The following is a 23,792-nucleotide window of genomic DNA, read 5'->3' on the forward strand; positions in this document are numbered from 1 at the left end:
CTACTTCTGCTCAGGAAAATAATAATAATCCAGTTGCTGACAATTCTGTAATGGACTTTTTCGGACTTCTTACAATCCTCCCTTCCTCTACTTTAACAGAATCCCTGTCAGCAAACGAATCATCGCTGGTGACAAGGTCACTCATTTCCTGAGCTTTGTCAACTTCAGTGTCACTCATTGTTTACAAAAAATACGGAGATCTGGACTTGTAAACTCGGTCAAAGTTTGTGCAAACATAAGCAGAGAGGCAGTAACACCAGAACGAGGCAGTTTTACGAAGGCTGCCAAGTATAGCCAAACGATTTTGGACCTTATGTAAACAGAGCCACGATCGTGGCCCATCGCACTTCACAGGGAAAGCCACGATCGTGGCTCATCGCGCTCTCCAGGTTAAACACTGCATGTCAGTACAAGGTACCATCACAGTTTAACATTAAAAAAAGTCATGCATTCAGAGCATCAAGAATGGTTCAAAATACAGTGTAATCAATGAAAGAATAAACAAGAATTTTCAGTAAAACTAACTTTTTCAACCAGACAAAAACTGCTCTCCCCTTTAAAACAATTCTGATACAGCCTGGACTCAAAGAAGTCTGTACTTTTATTTAAGATATCCTTGTATAGTTGTTGCTTTTGCCAAACATTTTTGGCTATGCCTAATGCTCAGTAACAAAACAAAAAAAAAACTCTGTAAGAATGAAACCATGTCAACAAATCATACGAGTATCACTAAGACTGAAAGAGCATATTTTTTTTTGCTTGTGAGATATCGTTAGACGACCATTTCCATAGCACCTGCATGAGGTGTGCTTGTACGTTCATCAGTACTCACTTGTTCTGCAGTTCGAATAGCCTCTGGGACTCCTCTTTGTAACGTTCCATGTGCTCAGCTGCAGAGTAGCGATTGCCTCGGGCAAATTTCACCAACCCTTGGAGAATTGATACAACTCAATTAACCAGTGTTCAAGTTCTTTATACTCTTTCAATTAAATCAGCTAAAAACGGGAAAAAAAAAAAAAAAAAAGGCTTTGAAATTTAAGTAACAAACAACAAAACAAAAAATATCTATATAAAAAAAATTTTTTTTTCAAGTGTGGGGGTTGTGACAACAGGGGAATTTGGAAGGGGGAAATATTTACACATGTTTTCACTTTAATTCTGAGTAAATGCTCACATAAAAGCAGGAAGAACACATTTGCATGCATCCATACATACGCACACATGCAGAGAAAAAATAAACACACATTCTAAAACTACCTGCCCACACACCACTCAGCCACACACAACAGCACCTCAAAATTCATGTACACACACGCATGAGCACACCTGTACACTATAAACACACACCCAGAAACCCAAAAGCAGAAACACAGGTATACACACCTTTACCCGTTTCGTCCTGGCCCTGCTTCGCTTGCTCAGTTGACATCGTTCGGACAACATCAATCACTTCCCACCGAGACAGCTTCTTGATCTGCCACAACAATTTTTCTATTACTGTCTTTTTTTTCTCCCCTTTTGTGTGTGTGTGTGTGTGTGTGTGTGTGTGTGTGCTGGAATTTGGGGCATTTGGTTTTCTAATTTTTGATGAAGATGAATGATAACGCAGCTGCTGCTACTAAGACGGTCCATTTAGATTTAGAACTACTTGGCAAGGCCGCACTCTTAAAATATATCCAGGCATCAACCTGGCTGAGAGATACAGACACCTGCAGTGTTGGTCAGTAAATCTGAGCAATACTCACAAAGATGTATCCTTGAAGTAGACTAGATGACCCTCAACTGTGTAGTCCCTGTCTTCCCATATAAGCCTACAGCACACTCAGCTCTGGGTAAAAGCTGGCCACGGGCCCCAAAAAAAACACCTAATGGGACTTGAACCAATGTCCATCCAATCGTCAATCCATGATGACACTTACCAAATCACCATGGCGGATGCTTCTATTTCTGTCACAGTCAATCACTCACAGAATCAAACTGTATGACAGCAATTTACTTAGAACAGCAAAGTTCAGTCCATCACATCCACACACTTCATGAAAATTTGTTATGTCTTATCAACATCTCCACACGAACTTGGTACAATATTCTCCACTTAGTCCTGGCCTATTCACCAAATTTTTTTAGTCTTTCCTTTTCCATGGTCTGCTGTAACTGAGTGACATTTACTGCGAATGCCTTGTAAACACCCAAAATCTACTACAACCCACCCCCACTTTGGGTTAAAAACTGTGCACAGGCAAAAAAGAACCAAAAAACTTGTTAACACCCACCCCCACTTTGGGAAACTATGCATGAGCTAAAAAAAAAAATTAAAAAAAAACACACACATACACTAAAAAAAACTTGTTTACACCTTTGAAAAAAAAAAAGAGAGAAAAAAAAAAGAAGAAAATTATCATGAACTAATCATAATTCGATTTGCTATTTTGATCATGCTGTTTCACAAAGCAGTGCAGATTTAGACCCAGAGAAACAGAACAGAATACCTGCATATACTGATGTGTCACTTAAAACCAAGTGAGAGCATAATGCTATTCCATGACAGAGTGTCTTGTTTCAGAAGCAGGAGTGTTGTCTCCCTCCCTCTCTCTAACACATACACAAATGAGCATGTGCACAAAGGGTAAGACATCCAGGAAAACAGCCACCCACAACTTAAGGGTGAAATTTGTATAAAGACGGGGCCAGCTCTTACAAGGTAGTTTACAGCATGTATATATACACAGACATACAAGACATAAATACTTAAAGACATATACCTGAGCAACATTTCAAAGCACAGACACTGCACTGCTTCCCGTTGTCAGATGCAAAAAGCAGTCAAGTAACACGTAAGGTTAAATAGTGTGAAAGAATAATTCAGAAGCAAAGCTACCAAGTGAAGTTACTGTATTGTCAGGCATACATGCATGCTTCAGCGTATGCACATCTTTTCTTGTGTGACTTTTTCGCATTACCGTTTGTGAACAGTATTCAAACATGCACTTAAAGGTACATTCTCAACCCTTTACACACCAATCTGCTGTGAAACATAAGCCTGCAAACATATACTCTCAGAAGGTTAGGAAATGTACTGAGAGGCTACTAACCGTGGCTATTTTAGATTTCTTCACTTGGGCAGAGTAGTGTTTGCACAGAGCAGGAATAAAGATCCCTGCCAGAGTCTGCACCAGTGGTTCATGGTACAGTACATGTAGTTAAAAGAAAAGCATGGACAATCCTACACACTCTCAACTACATTTGTGTTGTGGTGTTGTGTTGTGTTGTTGTTTGCATCATGTTGCATTGCACTGCACTGCACTGCATTGTTATTACTGTTTCCAACGCAGATTCCTCTGACAACTACATTCCAACCCCACCACCCTTTTCCCAACCACCCCACCCCCCTCACCTCAGCCTCAGGCACGCCCATCTTCTTCAGCATCTGCTTGGCATCACGCAGGTAGAGACGGCGGAGATCAGCGTCAGTGCCGGTGACAGTCTTCTTGGCAGGCGTCTCCTTGGCCTCTTCCTTGGTGGTGGGCTTGTTGGGCACCTTGACATAGGAGAATCCCTCCCCACACCCTGTGGGGATCTGCCACCCCGTGCAGCTGAAGCAGGCACTTGCCCTTCATCGCCGCGATGTATGCGCGAGTCGTGTTCCAGGGGGCCGCTTTCACCTAGAACAGGAAGTGGGAGATGCGGGGGGAAGCGGGGGGGGGGGGGGGGGGGGAACACACGTTTGAGTGCACAAATACATTGTATAAAAAACAGTCATGCACACATGCAATCATGCATGCATGCATGCACGCACGCACACACACGAGGCAAATCATAGATTTTCAAGGATGTCTGATAGGGCTCTAAAGAAACAAAATAAAAAGGGAAAAACAAAAATTTCAACAGTCAATTTTTTTTCTTCCTCACTTAACATTTTCATGATAAAGATTTTACTGACTGCATAAAAAAATTACTATTTTCAGAAGAAGGCGTGACAGGGCTAAACAAAATTTTAAAATAGGAAAAGAAAATATTTCAACAGTCAAAATTTTTTGTTGTAACACTTTCACAATACAGATTTTACAGACAGCTCTAGAAAAAAATACTATTTGTTATGATTTTTTTTTTTCTTTTTCTTTCCATCATGGTAATTAAGTCCTTTCTGTACTGTATGACTAATCATTCAGTTTCAAATGGTTTAAACAGTATTTTATTTGGAACATGTCAAATGAATTTCTACCTCCTGGTAATCAAAGATTCTGTGTTAATCATGTTGACAGCGCAACTGACAAATCAAAGTGAGTGCTTTTGAACATCATCAAACCAAACAGACCGTTCTTTGCAGTCTTGTTTGTATTTCTCATTCTCTATCTCGGTCTCAAAGGAGCACACAAAAATTCTCTCTCTCTCTTGCACGCACGCATGCACACATGTACAATCACAATACAGATGCCTACATTTCTGTAGATGTACATCACACACTCCAATTAAGTATACTTGTGCACAAACACACAGAGAGCTACAGACACACACAGACACAGACACACAGAGAAACACACACACCACACACAGAGAAACACACACCACACACACACACACACCACACACACACACACACAGACACACACACACACAAGCATGAAAGCACAGTCAAATACATATAAACGTACATGAGCTCCAACACACACACACACACACACATTACCCTGCACCTCCTCTACCCCCCTCCTCCACACACTCATTTCTAGTCTATGTATCACAGCTTCCACGGCACGCACACACGCACGCACACCTACCTCTTCTTCGATCTTGGTCTGCGTGTCTTCCTCATGATCCTCATCTGGGGCCAGCAGAGATCTCTCCCCATAGCCAGCGTCCTGCAAACACACACACCAGATCTTACACTCACTGCCCACCATTTCTCACAACCCTTCCACTTTCTCATTGTAAAGACTCCAAAAGGCCCTCTGACTTCATTGCAATGCATTGGATTGGATTGGATTGTATTGCATTACAATGCATTGGATTGTACTGTATTACAATTTTGTCACAACAGATTTCTCTGAGTGAAATTCAGGCTACTCTCCCCAGGGAGTGCGTGTCACTACAGTGCAGCACCATACCCTTTTTCTTTCTTTTTTTTCCCCCTGCCTAAAAGCATGGGAATAAGAGATGAAAAAAGGACTGAAAAAAAAACAAAAAAAAAAAACATAAACATGAAAAATAATTAAACAATGAAAGAATAAATGGGAGAAAATGCACATCTGTAAATTTCTTCCTGTTCATAATGCAAACAAAACACTAAATCCAGCAAAACAACAAAAACAACCAACCATACACAAGAAGAGATAGGAAAAAAAAAAAAGAAAAGAAAAAAAGTGGGAGTAACCCCTAGACTGCTGAAACACCGGAGAAATGAGATCAGTGTGGCGTGGGTTTGAAGTGCTGATTGTGCTCTTATCAACAATTCTATTGATTTCGCTGAAAAAAAACAGTAATACAATCCAAAGAGGAAGAAGATAAAGAAAGGTAAACAGACATCCTGACCTGTAACATCCCGTCTTATCCCTGTGAGATTACAACCCTTCACTGACGAACATACTCATCAGTGAGCAGTCCAGAGGTTAAGTTAAAAGCAATGAGTACACACCCCCTAGAGCAGTTCAAAGAGAACTCAAGACCCGAAGCACACCAGGGTTACCATTCAGAGACTGGCCCAAAACGGACAAGAGTGGCGTAACGTGCAGTAAGTAAGTAAGAAAGTACCCACCTTGAGACGCTGTTCAGCGGCAGTCATGCTGTACCAGGCACAGCACTGTTCAGGGGACACTAATGACCGCATCTCTTCTTCATTGGGCAGGCGGAAGTCTGGCTTCAGCACCCACCAGTTTGAGTCCATACCTGTAACAGCCATCGCACTGAGGAAAAACGGACTTTAAACTTCTCCTTCGTGAGGATCAGAGCAAATCTGTCAATTCTTCAAGTCCTAGTGTTTCCATCCATCCCTCTCCCTGACTGTCCTCCATGTATTTGGTTATCACCCTCACATTCCACATTTAACTCACTTGGTACAGCGGGTTTTCTACTCAATTTTTCATCACTGATAGGCCATTCACAAAGGTCAGTTTAAAATTGGAAAGAAAAAAATCTTCCCAATTAGATAATAATGTTCATAAAACCTGGTCAATAACATCTTGCTTCAGCTGTTGACAAAGTATGAAGTTCGTAGGCCTTGCAATTGCAAAGAACTCAACAGAAATATTCATATGAGTCTTCACACTGTATATGAGTAAAACACAGGAATTCAAGCCAAATGCAGTCTTGCCATTCACACACAAAGTAAAGCAATCTCCTTTGAATTTGCTTTCAGATCATATAGGTCAATAATGCTATCATTTACTTTAAACATCACTGTGGTACTATGCCATCAAATCAAAACACTTCTAAAAATGTAATTCCCGATTCAGAACATGAGGGTAAAATAAGCGTAACCCAGACATTCCCACTCAAGAATGTTCAGGCGAAGAGAGTTAACTTAACCTGGATCATACCACCACTTTCCACGCTTCACCACCAATACCATCCCATCCCTACAACAGTCGCCTTCATAGTCCTTTCCACCATGACAGTAAAGCATGAAGGAGCCAGTCCCTTCAGATACACATTAACACATTGCATGCTGGTGAACAACCCTCCACAGACTGACACACAAACCACAGGCTTCTCCTACCCGTCCGTTTGAAGTCAGCACAGAGTTTGAGACGTTTTCGGATGCTGCTCTCAGAGTGTGCGCGAAACGAGTTCTTGATGTCTTCCATCTTGATTCTGCGAGGTCGGTCTTTGCTCTTCCAGAACAAGCGGTAGATGAATACCTGAAAGTAATATCAAGGTAAACACTCAGGTCTTTGCTCTTCCAGAACAAGCGGTTGATAAACACCTGAAAGTAATATCAAGGTAAACACTCAGGTCTTTTCTCTTCCAGAACAAGCGGTAGATAAACAGCTGAAAGTAATATCAAAGGTAAACACTTAGGTCTCTTCTCTTCCAGAACAAAAGCTAGATAAACACCTGAAATCAACATCAAAGGTAAAAACACTTCAATCTTTACTCTTCCAGAACAAGCAGTAGATAAACAACTGAAATCAACCCTTCTCTCCTTTTAAATCTCTCTCAATCCTTTTTTCCATCTCCATTTCTTTCTCTCCTCTTCAATCTCTCTCACTCCCTTTTTCTTTCTCTCCTCTTAAATCTCTCTCACTCCCTTTTTCTTTCTCTCCTCTTCAATCTCTCTCACTCCCTTTTTCTTTCTCTCCTCTTCAATCTCTCTCACTCCCTTTTTCTTTCTCTCCTCTTAAATCTCTCTCACTCCCTTTTTCTTTCTCTCCTCTTCAATCTCTCTCACTCCCTTTTTCCATCTCCATTTCTTTCTCTCCTCTTCAATCTCTCTCACTCCCTTTTTTCATCTCCATTTCTTTCTCTCCTCTTAAATCTCTCTCAATCCCTTTTCCCATCTCTGTTTCTTTCTCTCCTCTTAAATCTCTCTCAATCCCTTTTCCCATCTCTGTTTCTTTCTCTCCTCTTAAATCTCTCTCAATCCCTTTTCCCATCTCTGTTTCTTTCTCTCCTCTTAAATCTCTCTCACTCCCTTTTCCCATCTCTGTTTCTTTCTCTCCTCTTAAATCTCTCTCACTCCCTTTTTCCATCTCCATTTCTTTCTCTCTTCTTAAATCTCTCTCACTCCCTTTTTCCATCTCCGTTTCTTTCTCTCCTCTTAAATCTCTCTCACTCCCTTTTTTCATCTCCATTCCTTTCTCTCCTCTTCATTCTCTCACTGTCTTTGTCACTCTCAGATCACCGCTCCCCTCCACCCCTCCCGTGCCCCCTCCACCCAGACGACTCACCCAGAGCGTTACAGAAACAAACCAGCCCGCAATGCAAAGCCATAATAAAGACAACATCCAACCTGCAAGAAGTCCCTGACAAAGTTGTTGGCTCTCTTGGAATTGGGCCCTGGTACCTCATACAGAGGGCACTGCTGCCCCACCGTGTAGATGTTGTTCACTTCCCGGATGTAGTAGCTGCAGTAGGTGATAAACTGTGTCAGCATTTTGTCAAAAAACAACAAAAACACAACAACAACAAAAAAACCCATCTCACCCCCACCCAACTGATTATTTTACATCATTTGTTTTCTGCTTTGTCATGCAGTTTATCACTGTAAACATTCATGATCAAAATCACTGTCATCATCGTCTGTACCATCTCATCACAGGCCATAAGCAACATCATTTTATTCTTCATTAATAATCACTGTTGAAAATGGAAACTTATTGTCATCTTCCAAGACTGATAGTCCCATTTTCTACTTCAGTCTGTAACAGTTAACACACAATTCCAAACCACAAGAAGTCGCCACTTTGTAAAAACAATGAGAAGCTGCTACTTTCCTGAACTAACTTCCATCTAATTTCAGAACGTACTTTATAAAGCCTCGCGCCGTCTCCTTACTGTCCTGCCCTGCATTGCACTGTTTAATATTACATCACATGCCTTCTTTAGTATCAACAGTATATCACATCACATGCCTCCTGTGGTACTGAAACTTCATGGTTCACTGTAACAATTAATCATGCAATATCTTTATCCAAATCTACCATCATTACAATTACCATTTTCTTCTTTGTTGCCCTATGACTGATCCCACATAAACACATATACAAATAAACTGATCTGTCCCACATAAATACATAACATACAAATAAATCAAGTATCATCATTACCGCTACTTCATACACTGTATGCATATCATCGAACTACTATTACTACTACCACTGTCATGAGGTCATCCGCCATGAGGCAATGCAAAGCATCAAAGACAAGAAGTACTGTAATCAAAACAACAAGAACAACTACAACAGAAAGACATGTGGTGCAGGCATGTTAAAGAAAAAATTAAATGGAAAGACAAATAACGAAACAAAGATGGCAAACAAAACAAAGAAATCATTTACCACATGTAACAATTCATTCTCTCTCTCTCTCTCTCTCCCCCCCCCCCCCCCAATCCCCCCACATGCACGCACAAATATGCACATATGCGCAACACACACACACACACAAAGAGTATCAATGAGCAACACACACACAGCACACAATCTTACTTTTGTCTTGTGCGGATAATAAGGAAGTCTGAGGTGGGGAAATCATGCCGGAAGATCGGGGACCGGAACATGTTGTTCTCCAAGGCCTGCAGACTCATACCCGGTCTCAGAGCACCCAAGAAGGGTGACGTATGAGCGTATGCCAGCTCACCGTACTCAAAAGATGGCGGGTTCGAGTCTTTTCCTGGTTTCTGTTAACCAATGTACAACAATGCACTATTTGAAACAAAAAGGCCTATCTATCAAATATAAGAGGCCAAGAAAAAAATGCAAATCAGATGACACAAGTATAAAGTACTTAACACAGTTAAATGAAGAAAAAAATTTTTATGTATATATATATATATATATATATATATATAGATTTAGATACAGATATATGCACACAAAAAAATCAGATTCAAAGAAACTCTTCCGTCTTGGGCAAGAAACATGGACACTCACACTTGCGCGCGCGCACACACACACACACACACACACACTGTCACAAGCACACATCCACACTCATACATAATACACGCAGGTGATATACGTACACGCTTGTAATAATTCTTTATCTTCGATGCCATGCCAACTTGATTGAGGAGGGGAGGGTATTCCTCTGAATACTCCACAAGGATCAGATCCCCATCCATTCCTGTCAGATCCTGCGGTGTTCGCATGAAGAAAATCTCTCCTCCACCATAGGACTGTCGCTCCTGTTCTCTCAGCTGGAAGAAAATTGTTGGGAAAGCTCAAGGAACAATTTCATGTGAGACATGTTTCAGTTACAATGCTTGTTTTTATTGATGCAATGCTGGATTGAATTTTGTTCCATAACTTTTCATTCTCAAATCTATAAAAGAACATATGCACTGTCATGAAATCTTGTACTCATTTGTTTATAAACACAGACTAACATACCACGGCAACCACCATATTACCACCAACAACAGTGTCACTTACACATCAAGGTATATTACTGCTGTGGATAATTTTGTGTTAAGGTTGCTGTTTGTTTTTGTTATTTTCCCAAAATACTGTGCTGCTGTCTTCTTGCTGGTGTCATGTTGTATAAGAAACCTTACGTCTAACTGTACATAAATTCAAAATGAATAAAAGAAATAAAAACTATAAATAATACACATTTTTCAATGACAATTTTGTCTCATCCCTAAATTTCAAAAGTTTCTGTGTACAGATTAACGATATAACAATAAAAAGAATAATGAACTTAAACACTGAACACATTTATTACCAACAAGAACACAGAACAGACTGGTGATAAACCAGAAAACAGAAGAGACTCAATATCAACAACACTACTTTCTGCTCTCTTTAGGATCACACAACTTCAAGCCAGTGCTACTCCACACCTAAATCAAGCCAGCACAAATGTCATCAATAAAAACACTGCAGAGAAACAAAGCATGAAACTTATTTTCACCTTGGCCTTCCGCTTGATGTTCTTGACCAGGGTCAGCACTGCATGGGGACCACTCTCTCCAATCACCCCATGGGAATACCTCTTCAGTGGGGGCCGGTGGAAGTTGCGTGACCTTCCGGGGCCCATGCTGGTCGGGAAGAACGGCTGTCGAAGTTCAGCAGCTGGTGTGGAGTGCTGTTTGGACAAACACACACACAGGTGAATCAGAACAGTGTGAGCACTGGACATACAGTGAGCATACCAAGCACACAAGAGATACAAGAGTCATATGATCCACAACTTTCAAAGCATTCCAAAACAGTACTGGACAAACATACAGTACGCATCAAAGACAATATACCAAGCATACAAGAGTCACAATCTATAACTCTTTCAAAACATTTCCATACTGACAGACAGCCACAGGAAAACATGGCACCAACGCCTGGACATCGGGGCGTAAGATGAAAAAGACGGCATCCATGATCTGGACAGAGCAGCACAGGTCACAATCTTCAGACTGTGAACGGGACACTGTCAGCTCCTCTCCCATCTCTACTGTCTGAAGATATCAAATACTGACCAGTGCCCTTGTGGCACAGGACCACAGACCCCCTCCCATATCCTGCAGTCCTGCCCCACCTTTGATGCTCTGAGACGCCAATCTAGCGAGCCAGGGAAAGCGGAAGAAGAAAACATTTCCAGAGATGCCAACTTGATTTGGCCACATCTTCTCCTGTTTGGGCAAACGACCCACTCCATGCTGTTTCAATGTAAACACGCACGCCATTAGCTGAGCATCATCACACAGGACCAAGGTTAGTACTGACTGCCCTGGCCTCATGATCCATGGTCCAGAGCCTCTGGGAAATGTTACAACAGGAAAGCATGTGACCATGCTATGCAGTCAAAAATGAACTCGTCGAAACAATTTTGATGTTGGCGTAACGTCCGAACAAACTGCGATCAAGCATAACAAAATATGGCGAAATCATAATCATTGGCATCTCTGCATTTCCATCCCCACCCCTAAACACGTAAGTATTACTGCCTACATGATTGGGTAAAAACAGTCTTACATATAGAAGCCCACTCATGTACACAAGTAGAACGTGGGGGTCGCAGCTCATGACCAAAGAAGTAAACATTTTCAACAGTATCTGACAGAAGTACAGTGCATGACAGACAATATGCCAAACATGCAAGAGTCACCAATGACAACTTCTTTTAAACATATCAAATAGTATTGAAAATGCCCTCCTAAAACTGTGACTGACGTATCTGCATGAGGAAGAGCTCCTTTGGAGAAAAGTATACTTACTTGTATGAGACTGCTACCAAAATTTGGCCGTAGAGCATTATCCATCAGTTTGCGGCTATAATGTTCGTCATTTGACAAGTTGAATGGATCCCTTGTCTGCACAGCCGATGGTACCTGCAACATGAAGACATACACATAAGCGCACATGCACAGACACACACGCACACATACACACACAACCAGACACACACACATACATGCACACACTTTTTATTCTAAGTCCAAGTCATAACAATTAACAGAAACCATGGTAGTAATCTCACAAGCATGCTGCTAGACAAATGATCATACAAAAAAGTATGTGTATTCTGTCACAAGAGATTTACAGACAAAGGTAAAGCTCACAAGGCCCATTTACACAAAAAAATAATAATGACCCATTTAGTTTTTCAAATATTTATCTGCAGTAAGCACACAAACTGGTGAGATAACAAGCAATCTACCGAATCCACACTGCAAAAAGACCAAATAGTAATCATAATCAGATTATCTAACAATTACATCTTCATAAAAAAAAAACATATCAATGTTCCCCAAATGCTGACATGACAGTGTACATTATTTCATCTTGGCAGAATGGAAAAACAAAAATAACAACATCAAAAAATGGAGAAAACAGTAAACTATATTTACATCGTCTTTCTCTTCTTCTTCATCTTTGATGATTCCAGCTTTACCCAGGAGAATGCGAGACTTTCGTATTTCCTGAAACAAAACATTGACAGTTCATTTCAAAGTCAACATCCATGAGCTCATTTTCAAATTCAAACTTTTATCCAATGTAAAATATCATAGGGCTTCTACATTAGTGCATGGTTTAAACTGACAACTCCAAGATGTGGTTTCATTTGTCTCCAACCCCTCACTCTGCCTTACCACAAATGTAATGAATAGAAATAAATCATTTTCAACTGTTCAGAATTGGAAAAATTGACTACTATATTTGCATACATACTTAGAAGTGGAAAGCCATTTTCCTTCATCAATGATCACAGTAATGCACCTACCTGTGTATTCTATGTACTCATGTCATGAGTGTGTTAGGGGGAAGGGGAGGGGGGTAGACAATGTGTATATGTGTGTGTGTATGCATATGCGTGAGTGCGTCTGTGTGCGTGCTAGACAGAGGGTGAGACATACAGACACACACTGAAAATTTGATAGAAATTAGATAATTTAATATCTTTCTCTCACATAAACACACACAAGAACACACAGACATGCACATGCACACTCATATATGAGTGCACATGCACATATACACACGGAGGCATGCTCAACCCCCCTCCCCAAACCCCCCCCCACACACACACACACAAATTCCCACCCACCCGCCCATCTGCCCGCCCACCCACCAACATACACACACACACACACACACACACACACACACACATTCCCATCCACCCATCTGCCTTCCACCAACACACACAGACAAGCTCAGACACACTCTGACCCCTACTGCCCTCTCCCACCTTTTCCTTCTTGCCGGTGGGCTCAGTGGACTCCTCCGTAGGATCCACATCTTTGGGCATGTCCAGGATGATGTTCTCATCGTTCGGGTCCAGCGTCAACACCGGTGGGCTGGGGATCGAGTCCATGTTCTGCCCCAGCAAAAAGGGAAAACAACTGTATATCACTGGTCTTCTTGCTTGTTTATCGGTAAAAATAAAACAATCCTTTGCCATCAGCCTTTTTGTTTATCTATCTATTCATTCACTGCTGCACAAAGTCTGGCAAACCACAGAGGCCACATCAATGGACAGTTACTCCAGTAGAATTATGTCAGGAAAATAACGAACAGGCATAAGAAGGAAGTTAACAATAATAACTGAAGCTGAAGTGAGAGAGGGATGGGGTTGTTTTTGTTTTTGTTTGGGGTTAGTTTGTTTTTCATTTTTGTTTTTTGTTGCTTTGTTTGGTTTGGGTTTTTTTTGGGGGGGAGTGGGGGGGGGGGTGAGGTCAGAATCTGATGGGGGGAGGGGAGGGAGAGGGATCTCCTTTTCTTCACGTTTGTCTTGGAAACCTGTTTTCCATGTAAGATCACCGACTTCAATGTGATGCTGTTGTCGTTAAAGTGGTGTTGACAATGTTACAAAACACTGCTAGCAAAGCCCATTCACAGCATAATGCCATGCACTGTCTGAACACTTTACCAATCCTTGGACACTTTTCAAATTTATCAGAAACTGTTATTTTAGAAAATAATAACATAATAATAAAAACAACACATGATCTTTTCATGCAGAAACTCAGCAGCTGAAAAACTTTCTGCTTAGTGGATAATAAGGTCTTCATGATTTTTGTTAGCTTTTTTCGTAAGTGCTTGATAACCATCAATCTCACAATATTCTACAACCTATGCAGCTAACAAACTATGCAGCTAACAAACTGGTTCAGGCTACCAGTTCTTTCAGCAATTTGCTAGTTTTTATGCGGCTTAGACATAATGCAATATGTAATTTCAAAACATCCTGATACATAATGCAATCTGCCACACCAAAACATGATATAGTGATATTCTGAATGTCAGTTTAATCCAGCATCTGTCTTCTTCCCATTATCTTCTTCAGCACACTCACCTGGGAATCCCAGATGACTTGGTCCTCCCACCTCTCATAAACCAGCTCCTCATTTTCAATGGGGAAAATGGAGTACCAGTCTGTGTCCTTTCCGTCCCCTCCATCTGTACGGATGTAACCTTTCATAATCATGTGCCGGAGCATATGATTATTTCAAAATTAATCATTTTTTTTGTTGTAAAACACAGACAGGGAAGTTAATTGCCACACATAAAATGCACAATTGGAACACAACCCACACACCCACACACACACAATGTACACACACCTACCAACTAGTTAGCCTGGTTGCTTGTTCACTCTCCTTCACACACACACACACACACACACACACACACACACACACACACACACACACACAGGGGAAGCATTGGACAGAAGGTACCTGAACTAGCAATTTATGTGCACACACTCACACACTCAAGTACCAATACACAAACATACACAAGAATCTGACCTGACTGGACACAAAACCACACAATACATGCACATTTACTCGAACTGACAAAAGGCACAAGTTTACACACTGCCACAGGAATGCAAGTATACATAACATTCTTTCATCAAACTATTCAAAACCGCAACACACAACCAAACTACCCACCTTGCCTCGCCAGCATCTTAGCGAAGTTTGGACCATGCTTTGATGAACCTCCTTGCTGTGCTCTCGCTGTAAACACCAAAAAAAAAGACCAGCATGAATTACAAGTCAATTACTTTTCTTCCTTTTTTTTTTTTTTAAAGTAATCTTCATTCTGCTCTTCTTTTTTCTTTTCTTTTTTTAAAGCTTTTCCATAAAATTTGCAGAAAGAAAGTAAAAGGTTCAATTTTTTTCTTTTTACCTTAGAAACATAAAAAAATTTGTGTGTGTGTGCTATCATATTGTTCTTAATCATGCTGCAAGTTTGCTACATTTGGTACAATGTGTAGTGCAGTGTGGTGTGGTGAGTGGTATAGTGTGGTATGGTTTGGTGGAGTGGTGTGGTGTGGTGTGGTGTACTGTGGCATAGAGTGGTGTGATGCATAATAGACTGTAAATTTCCATCTTGAAACAAAAGTGAATCTGTCTGATTCTAAACTGTCTTTCTATAACAACAGAAAAATCATTCGATGCTACAAAGGATCGGATAAATTAGAAAGCGCCAAAACAGAACAACAACAACAAAAAAGAATAGTTTAGTACAGAATGTCTTTATCAGAATCATAAGGAAACACCCCTCACCTTGCTGCAAGAACTGGGCAGCTGTGCGACTGTGGGTGCTGGGCACCCACCCGGCAAACTCTGCCCGCTGTCGGTGTGACTGCATCACCTGTGCTTTGGACTCCTCCCCATCCCAGATCACGTCATCCTCCCAGTGCCTCTGTGGGTCACAGCCACAACGAAACACCACACACACACATCAAATATCTAAGCTGTAACAACAACACCAAGCCCAGGTCAAACAGTTCACTGTCATCAGCAGCAAGTTCTATCAGTCATCAATCAAAATCTGAATAACTTTATTATCCCAGTAAACTTTATTATCCCAGTAACAACACCGAGCCCAGGTCAAACTGTTCACTGTCATCAGCAGCAAGTTTCATCAGTCATCAATCAAAATCAGAATAACTTTATTACTGACCCAGGAAGAGTGGTGAAGTCTCAAATTCAAACAGATTACAAACAGAACAGTAAAATCTGACATGTAACACAATTGAAAAAAAAAAAAAAGGTGGCACTGCACTGCAGTGACATGCTCTCCCTGTGGAGAGCAGCCTGAACTTCACACACAGAGACCTGCTGTGACCAAAGAGTAACAAAACAAAAACACGCACAACAGTGACATGGCAAAGCAAGTCTGATAAAAACATCACCGTTCCTCTACTTAAAACACACACACACACACACACACACACACATCCACCTGTATGCAAGCACCCATGCACACTTTTTGCATAATATACTTGCATAACATAATGAACAAATATGGTGGTGGTCAATACAAAACAATACCAAGCTTTTTCATACTCGTAAGTGTGATCAGTGGTTGGTTGCTCTGACAGACTGTTGAAAGTAATTTGTGTGATAAAGATACTGCAAGCAATTCTCTCTCTCTCTCTCCAAGTGATCAAGTATAACAAAAAGAGAGTGAGCGAATATGTATGATTAGAAGCATGTGCATGCACAAGTGTTTATACATGCCTATCTGTGTTTGTGTGTGATTGTGAATAAGTTGGAAAGAAGAAAACATAGATGTATGTATGAGTACATACACAGCAGTAAAAAGTACATACACAGTGGTTTAAAGAACAACAAAAGTATGTATTTTGAACAGAGCGAGCAAGAGTGAGAGAAAGAGAGAGAGAGAGTGTACGTGCGTGCATGCGTGCGTGCGTGTGTGCATGTGTGTCTGTGTGTGTCTGTGTGTGTCTGTGTGTGTGTGTGTGTGTCGTGTGTGTGTATGTCTGTCTCTGTCTGTGTGTGTGGGTTTGAGAGAGAGAGAGAGAATGTGTGTCTGTGTGTGTGTGCATGTGTGGGGGATGGGGTGGGAGTACGCAGGGTGTGTGTACATGTGTGTGTGCATGGGAAGTTCAGTATGACTGTGTGCGTGAGTGTGTGCATGCTCGTGCACATATGCATGCATGTGTTCAACCCATGAATGCGTATGTGTATGCACATGCTTGTGAGCATGTATTCAAGGGGATGAAAGGCATGACAATACATCACACATACATCCTGTTTTCTCTCTCTCTCAACACCTTCCCCGTTGGTTCAGCTCACCTGAGTGACCATCAGGTAGGCTTCGTCATCCAGCTCCACAGGAGGAGCCCTTTCCTCAGTATGGTTGTCTTTGCTTTGTTCCTCCTCCACGTCATTCTCCTGCATCAAACCACCAACAAATCACCAATCTCTCTTGACTGAAGTTACTGTACATAAACACCCACCCACCCCTTGCCCAACAGCCTTCTTGCAAAACCATACCTATTTCACTTTCACTTTCCTTGATTTCAGGTGGTTGTTGAAAGGTAAGGTGGTGTCAGTGAGTGAACAGGTTGCTTTATTTTCATTACAAAAAACAAAATAACATCCCTGAACCCTGTGGATAATGAATATATATAGTCACACCTAACTCAAGTCTCTCAGACACACACACACACCAAACACCTAAAAAAAAGCCTCCGGCTGCTGCATCAACATGCACTCAGGCACACACACACACACACACACACACAAGCAAACAGGCAGGCACACACATACAAACATGCATGCACACACACAATCACTTTTTCAAATTCTTGTCAATCTGTCAAACAAACTTTCGCTCTTTAGCCTGAAATTGTAGTCAAAGTTCTCTTTCAAACTAGATTCCTCTGTCAAAGAAACTTACTCTCTTTAGCTTGAAACTCGTGTCAAAGTTCTCTTTCAATCTATAGGTCCCCGTGTCAAAAAAAAAACTTACGCTCTTTAGCATGAAAACGTCAAAGTTCTCTTTCAAACTATAGGTCCCCATGTCAATAAAAACTTACACTCTTCAGCTTGAAACCGTAGTCAAAGTTCTCCCCTGTGTCGTCCACTCCCATGCGGTCGTACCAGAACTGGGCTGGGCCATAGCGCCAGGGTGCCACCTTCAGTCTCTGATCCATGTCATTCCCGTTTTCCTGACTGTTGCTGGATGACTCTGCCTCCAGTGGCTTCATAATAGTCACCTGAAAAATCAAGACATTCATTTTTACTATTGCTGATTTCTGCGTTCATCGTATTATGAGTGGTATTTTTTTTCCATTTCTGTGTCAATGATTTTCGTTATTTGTTTTTGTGGGTCTCTGCTGTGTGCTTCTCAAAAACTTTATCTTCTGTGTCTATGATTTTTTTTATTCATTTCTGTGTATCTATAAAGTGTGCTTCTTTTTTCTCCTGTGTCTATCAGAATATTTGGAGTATAAGTGGAGTGATGACCTAGAGGTAACGCGTCTGCCATTTGAGTGAGAGAATCTGAGCACGCTGGTTCAAATCACGGCTCAGCCACCGATATTTTCTCCCCCTCCACTAGACCTTGAGTGGTGGTCTGGACGCTAGTCATTTGGATGAGACGATAAACCGAGGTACCGTGTGCAGCATGCACTTTGCACACGTGAAACAAAAGGGTTGTTCCTGACAACAAAAGGGTTGTTCCTGACAAAATTCTGTAGAAAAATCCATTTCAATAGGAAAAACAAATAAAACTGCACGCAGGAAAAAATACAAAAAAATGGGTGATGCCGTAGCGTAACAACGCACTCTCCCAAGGGAGAGCAGCCCAAATTTCAGAGAAATCTGTTGTGACAAAAAGAGAAAGACAATACAAAACAATTTCTACCAAATTCCGTATGCTTCATGCTATGTCTATCTCTCTCTGTGTCTCCCCTTCCATACCAAGACCTGCCTACCTTAAAAAAAAAATAATAATAAAAATAAAAACCATAAAACTAGTTAATGGCAGCTGCCCCAGTTTTCAGAACTCAGGCATGCTTTTCCAAAACATTAAACGGAATCAGTTCTTTTTCCCTCTTATCCTTGTCATAGACATGTGTATGCATACATATATCCACTTTTGTACTAAAACATCTGAACACACTCATGTATATAATACACACACACACACACACAAATTACCTCATCATCAGGAGCCAACTCTTCTGGTTTGGGTTTGCGACCCTTGTCCAGTTTCAATAATTTCACTAGGTCCTCCTCTGTGAAGTACTTGTCGTCTTCCTCTGAGCCGCTCCCTCTGTCCTGATCACCTCCATCCTCCACGTCTTTCTTTCCATCCTCTTTCTCCTTCTTCTTGCGGCGCTTCCTCCAGATGTGGGGATTGTGGACAGGTTTGAACAGGCGCGAGAAGCGAAGGACCTGAGAAGAACAACAGTAATGAAAACAGCTCTTAACTCCTTCACCACCACAGGCGACTTTAGCTGACTAGGCAGTGCACCGCCACAGGCGACTTAGTCAACATCAAGGGGTTATGCTAAAAGGACCATTTTCCACTTTGAAACAAAGCCTGACAGATCCAGGCAGTTTCCCACACAATAAGAACAATGACTAACCAATGCCCCATGACCAAGTCTGAAGTTAACAAGTCCATTATGTTGTTTTGACACAAAATGAAGCCTGTGACTGAGAGTATTGATGTCTAAAATATTTGACGCTGGGGAGTGTTTTTCACACAGATGAAAGTCACAGACCCCACGTAGAAAATGAGAACACTACCAACAATAATATAAACTAAATAACAATCACCACCACACATTCACGTATCAAACTGGTACCATAAATTCTACATTTACAACCTGAACTGTAAGCTCCCACAAAATCAGTTCCCTCCTCCCTCCCAATCCCCAATATTTTACAATGCTGACCTTTCCTCGTCGGAATTCCGGGAAAATGCTGGACACCTCAATGTTGGACAGCTCAGGGGGCAGCATCCCAGCCAGAGGTGTGTTCAGTTTCGTCCGGTCACCGTCCCCTGCTCCACCACTGGCTGCCTCCGCAGCCTGCTGTGCCGCTATCATGGATGGCGTGGGCAGCCACGTTGGTGGTGGCATCAGCTTTCTGTCGTCATCTTCTTCCTTGTGGTCTTTCCCTTCTTCCCCTGGACAATATAAACTAATATTCTCTTTTTTGCTGATGTTCCCTTAATCTTGTCCTCGACAAAATCCATGAATAATAAGGAGACCACAAAGCCATCCAATATCTGTTCTTCAAAGCATCTCCAATCTTCGAGCACAGCCGATGGAATTTGATAGTGGAAGAAATGGAGAGGTACATATCAAATGCACAACAAGTTATATAATACTGATCACAGAATCAGAGTCACTGTATCCTCAGAACAGTATGCTATGACAAGACAATACCAAATTATTTTTCTGTAATTTCAACAACTAAGCTGACCGCATTTGTGAACTAATTTCTGAATGAGAAAAACATGCTGCACAGGCAAGCATTTTTGTATGGATAGGAAACAGTACACTGTTTTTCCTCTGTACAGTATTTTTGGTAAATTCAGTGCTCTTCCTGTATAGGAATCAAATGATTGCACAACATTAATATTATTACATTTGATTTGAATGGCTTACACTGAGATTCAGAGTTGCTTCAACAGCCACAACTATTTTCCCAACCCAATCTTTGGAGAATTAACAAAGTAGTTCTAAAGATGTTCTGAAAAAGGATGGGTCATTGCACTGCACTCATTCAGGGGCAGTTGTTTTTGTTTGTTTTTTTAATTCCGCTGGCTCTTCAGAGAACAGAATTCACAGTACTTAAATTCAGTATAGGGCCTGAAAATTAATACATTTAAAGATAAGAACACTTCCAATGGAAATTTTCTTTCTGAAATTTAAAACAAAACCAACATGGGAGACATAAAAATGGGGGGGAAAGGTTGAACAAATCCAAGTCCCAAACTGGGCAGTGTCATTGTTTTGTCTTGTAAATAAATCTTTTCTTCGTTTCTTCCATGTGCATAAATGTGTATGTGTGTGTACATGAGTGTGTATGAAGCGTAAGTGTTCATGAATGAGCCTGCATGTGCACTCCTGTCAAATGATAACATTAATAACTTCATGCACAAAAGTTTACAGCACATATGATCTCTGTCACTCACTCTCACACTCATGCAGAAACACACACACACACACACACACACACACACACACACACACACACACACACACACAGATAGAGAAAGAGAGTCAAAAACAAACCCAGCATCTGTTCAGCCAGGGAGGAAGACAAAGACTTGTCATCAAAACCAGTTTCATCTTCCGCTGCCTCTTTGATGTCTGAGTAGTCCACAGCTGATGGTGATTTTGTTTCATAATCTGTGAGAAGAACCACATACAAAATAAATCCATATAAAAGTGACAGAAATTAAGTGCACTGTACAATACTGAACACCAAACAGATGATATTGACAGATAAAATCAAATCTACCGTACAGCATTTGGATCATATTTCATTGTGGTGCACTGTATAATAATATGCAACTCTCTCAATATAAAATATTTTTGTGTATCAAAATAACTTAGGTTGCTCTCCATAGATTCAATATTATATTCACCATTATTCAACCTTTTTTCCCCTTTTGTCAGTATGTACATGTTTATTTACATATCAATGTAGATTTTTCTGTAGAACTTTGCCAGGAACAACTCGTACCACCAAAGGCTCATTTACATGTGTTCATATGCAAGCCACACACAAGAACTCAGGTTATTGTTCAACCAAAGGATGGCCATCAGACAAATCAGGGTCTACAGGGAGGGAGGGGGGAAGGGGAAGAATTATCCAGGTTATATGCAACTCGAAAAAAATAGACCTGTGATTTTCTAACAAACTGGCAGGTGTGTTATGTCCCTGGCCACCACTCAAATAAATATATGCTGTTTATAGCTGATTTTCATTATAATGTCAACATCAAAAAGAAAAAAAAAACATATCTCAATTGTTGTTTTATTTCTGTCTGCATTCACTAACACCCAAGGCAACACAAACACATGAAAACTCACAAATAACAAGAAATACAGCAAGAAGGCACACCTGCCATGGTACTAAACACAAGAGCTTTGGCTGAAATGTAAGAACCAGTCAGTCCTAGCTTAGAGAAATAGTACTTCAAATCTTTTTATGTTTAAGAATATAAATTCATGAACCATGAATCCTAGAGTGATGCCAAGGTGCAACCTAAACTTTATCTGAAAAAGAAAATTAACTTAAGTAGTGCTCTTTTCAAAAATAAACAAATTAAATAAATTAGATGTGCACATTTAACCCAAAAAACAGGCTGCTAAAGAAGCTGAAAGCACAAACGGTTGCTAGAAATGCAAGATCGATACACTCTCTTATCTGCAACCGTCCCTGGTCTTTCTGCCACAGCCGTCAGTCATCACACAAGCCTACCCTCACCTGGAGACGATGGCCCATCAGCTGATGGTCTCCCTTCTTCAGCAGCATCCTGGGTGATCTCCCTCACCAGATTACCCAGCCCTTCCAACTGGGACAGCGAGCTGAGGTGACGTTTGGAGTCCTGGCCGGCAAACACCATCATGATTCACCAATCAGTTTGAACTCAAAGATTCAAAGTAATTTAGTCTTTTTGCCCACTTTGGGGTGTGGAGGATACAATAATAAATATAAATTGAATCACAACTTCTGCCCAGCATTAATCAAAACAAGCAAAACACGCACAGACACAGAAATAATAATATGCAATAACATAAATTAAACTTCAATATATTGACAAATACCTTCCATATAAATGTAAAAGTTACACACTTCCCAAGTTTTATGAATCTACTTACGTAAAGTTGTGTTTTCTTCCCAGCATGAAACAAATTACATAATGATGATAAACCGAACACTGTCAAATGCAACTGACATAATACTTGGTTTGGTATTAGCCTCTATATCAAACTGCAATATTTTTAGGACATTCTAAAACAAAATAAATTCATCCCCAACAGTTTCCATACAACACTTCTTGCAAATTCTGTTTCCTGTGTCTTCACCTTTTCTTCTTCCTATTTCAATGCATTCAGCGTATCATTACTGCAACGAAACTATATTAAAAGAAGTATGTATAATTATGAATCTAGAAGTTGTGAGATACATTTTTCTTGACAAAAGACAAGTTCAATGCTCAGGCTATAAAGCAGATATTTAGCACTCTCTTTAATAGTTCAAGAGATTTTCTATAAATGAATGTGCATGTATATATCTTTCAAACTTTGTGTGGCATTTCGAAAAAGAAATCCCTACTATGAAATCACACACTCTGTATCCTGTCCTCCAGAATGTGTTGATCCACACACCAGCTGTATAATATACATATGATATATATATATATATATATATATACATATGATATATATATATATAAAGTACAAGGTCACATACCTCATCCAAAAAGTCTTCTTCCAGCTCTCCTTTTTCATCAATGTTGCCAAACAGAAAGCCTGCCAGGCTGGCAAAGTTACCATGTGAATCCCGTTCCTCATGGGCCTCATGCTCCTCATGATCTCCATCCCCATGATCGTCATGGTCATGGTCATCACTATCCAAATCTCTATCCATCCTGGTTCACTGACTCGTATCCAAGTTCTGAACAAAAAAATGAAAAATGCTTAAATTACAGTAATAAATAAATGATTGGAACTAGTGGAAAATATCTTTCTGTTGTTTAGTCTGATAATGTAGTAATTTACTCAAGTATTTTGTAGTGACTACTATGGAAAATACAACAAGGGGCTGTTGAAAACGCTACATAGACAATAAAAAATAAAAACAGTGTGAACAAAGTTTTAGATGTCCTGTTACAGAAGAC

The 23,792-nt window shown here is 40.6% G+C and overlaps 1 protein-coding gene across 1 annotated transcript in view; it reads right to left on the bottom strand.

Annotated features, from left to right (window-relative positions):
• Window positions 1-23,792, bottom strand: part of LOC143283977 (transcription initiation factor TFIID subunit 1-like) — a 52,620-nt gene that overhangs the window by 23,256 nt on the left and 5,572 nt on the right. Inside the window, 24 exon segments of the mRNA XM_076590462.1 lie at window positions 833-929; window positions 1,384-1,474; window positions 3,395-3,574; window positions 3,576-3,662; window positions 4,779-4,859; window positions 5,753-5,883; window positions 6,713-6,854; window positions 7,946-8,060; window positions 9,144-9,334; window positions 9,680-9,853; window positions 10,570-10,743; window positions 11,870-11,983; window positions 12,503-12,574; window positions 13,345-13,473; window positions 14,452-14,555; window positions 15,056-15,121; window positions 15,674-15,812; window positions 17,213-17,311; window positions 17,959-18,138; window positions 19,085-19,321; window positions 19,828-20,060; window positions 21,175-21,291; window positions 22,376-22,496; window positions 23,366-23,569. Of these exon segments, the coding sequence (XP_076446577.1) occupies window positions 833-929; window positions 1,384-1,474; window positions 3,395-3,574; window positions 3,576-3,662; window positions 4,779-4,859; window positions 5,753-5,883; window positions 6,713-6,854; window positions 7,946-8,060; window positions 9,144-9,334; window positions 9,680-9,853; window positions 10,570-10,743; window positions 11,870-11,983; window positions 12,503-12,574; window positions 13,345-13,473; window positions 14,452-14,555; window positions 15,056-15,121; window positions 15,674-15,812; window positions 17,213-17,311; window positions 17,959-18,138; window positions 19,085-19,321; window positions 19,828-20,060; window positions 21,175-21,291; window positions 22,376-22,496; window positions 23,366-23,542 (3,251 nt within the window). The 5' untranslated portion in view covers window positions 23,543-23,569.

Source organism: Babylonia areolata, chromosome 7, assembly GCF_041734735.1.
Source record: "Babylonia areolata isolate BAREFJ2019XMU chromosome 7, ASM4173473v1, whole genome shotgun sequence".
Lineage (NCBI taxonomy): Eukaryota > Metazoa > Mollusca > Gastropoda > Neogastropoda > Buccinidae > Babylonia > Babylonia areolata.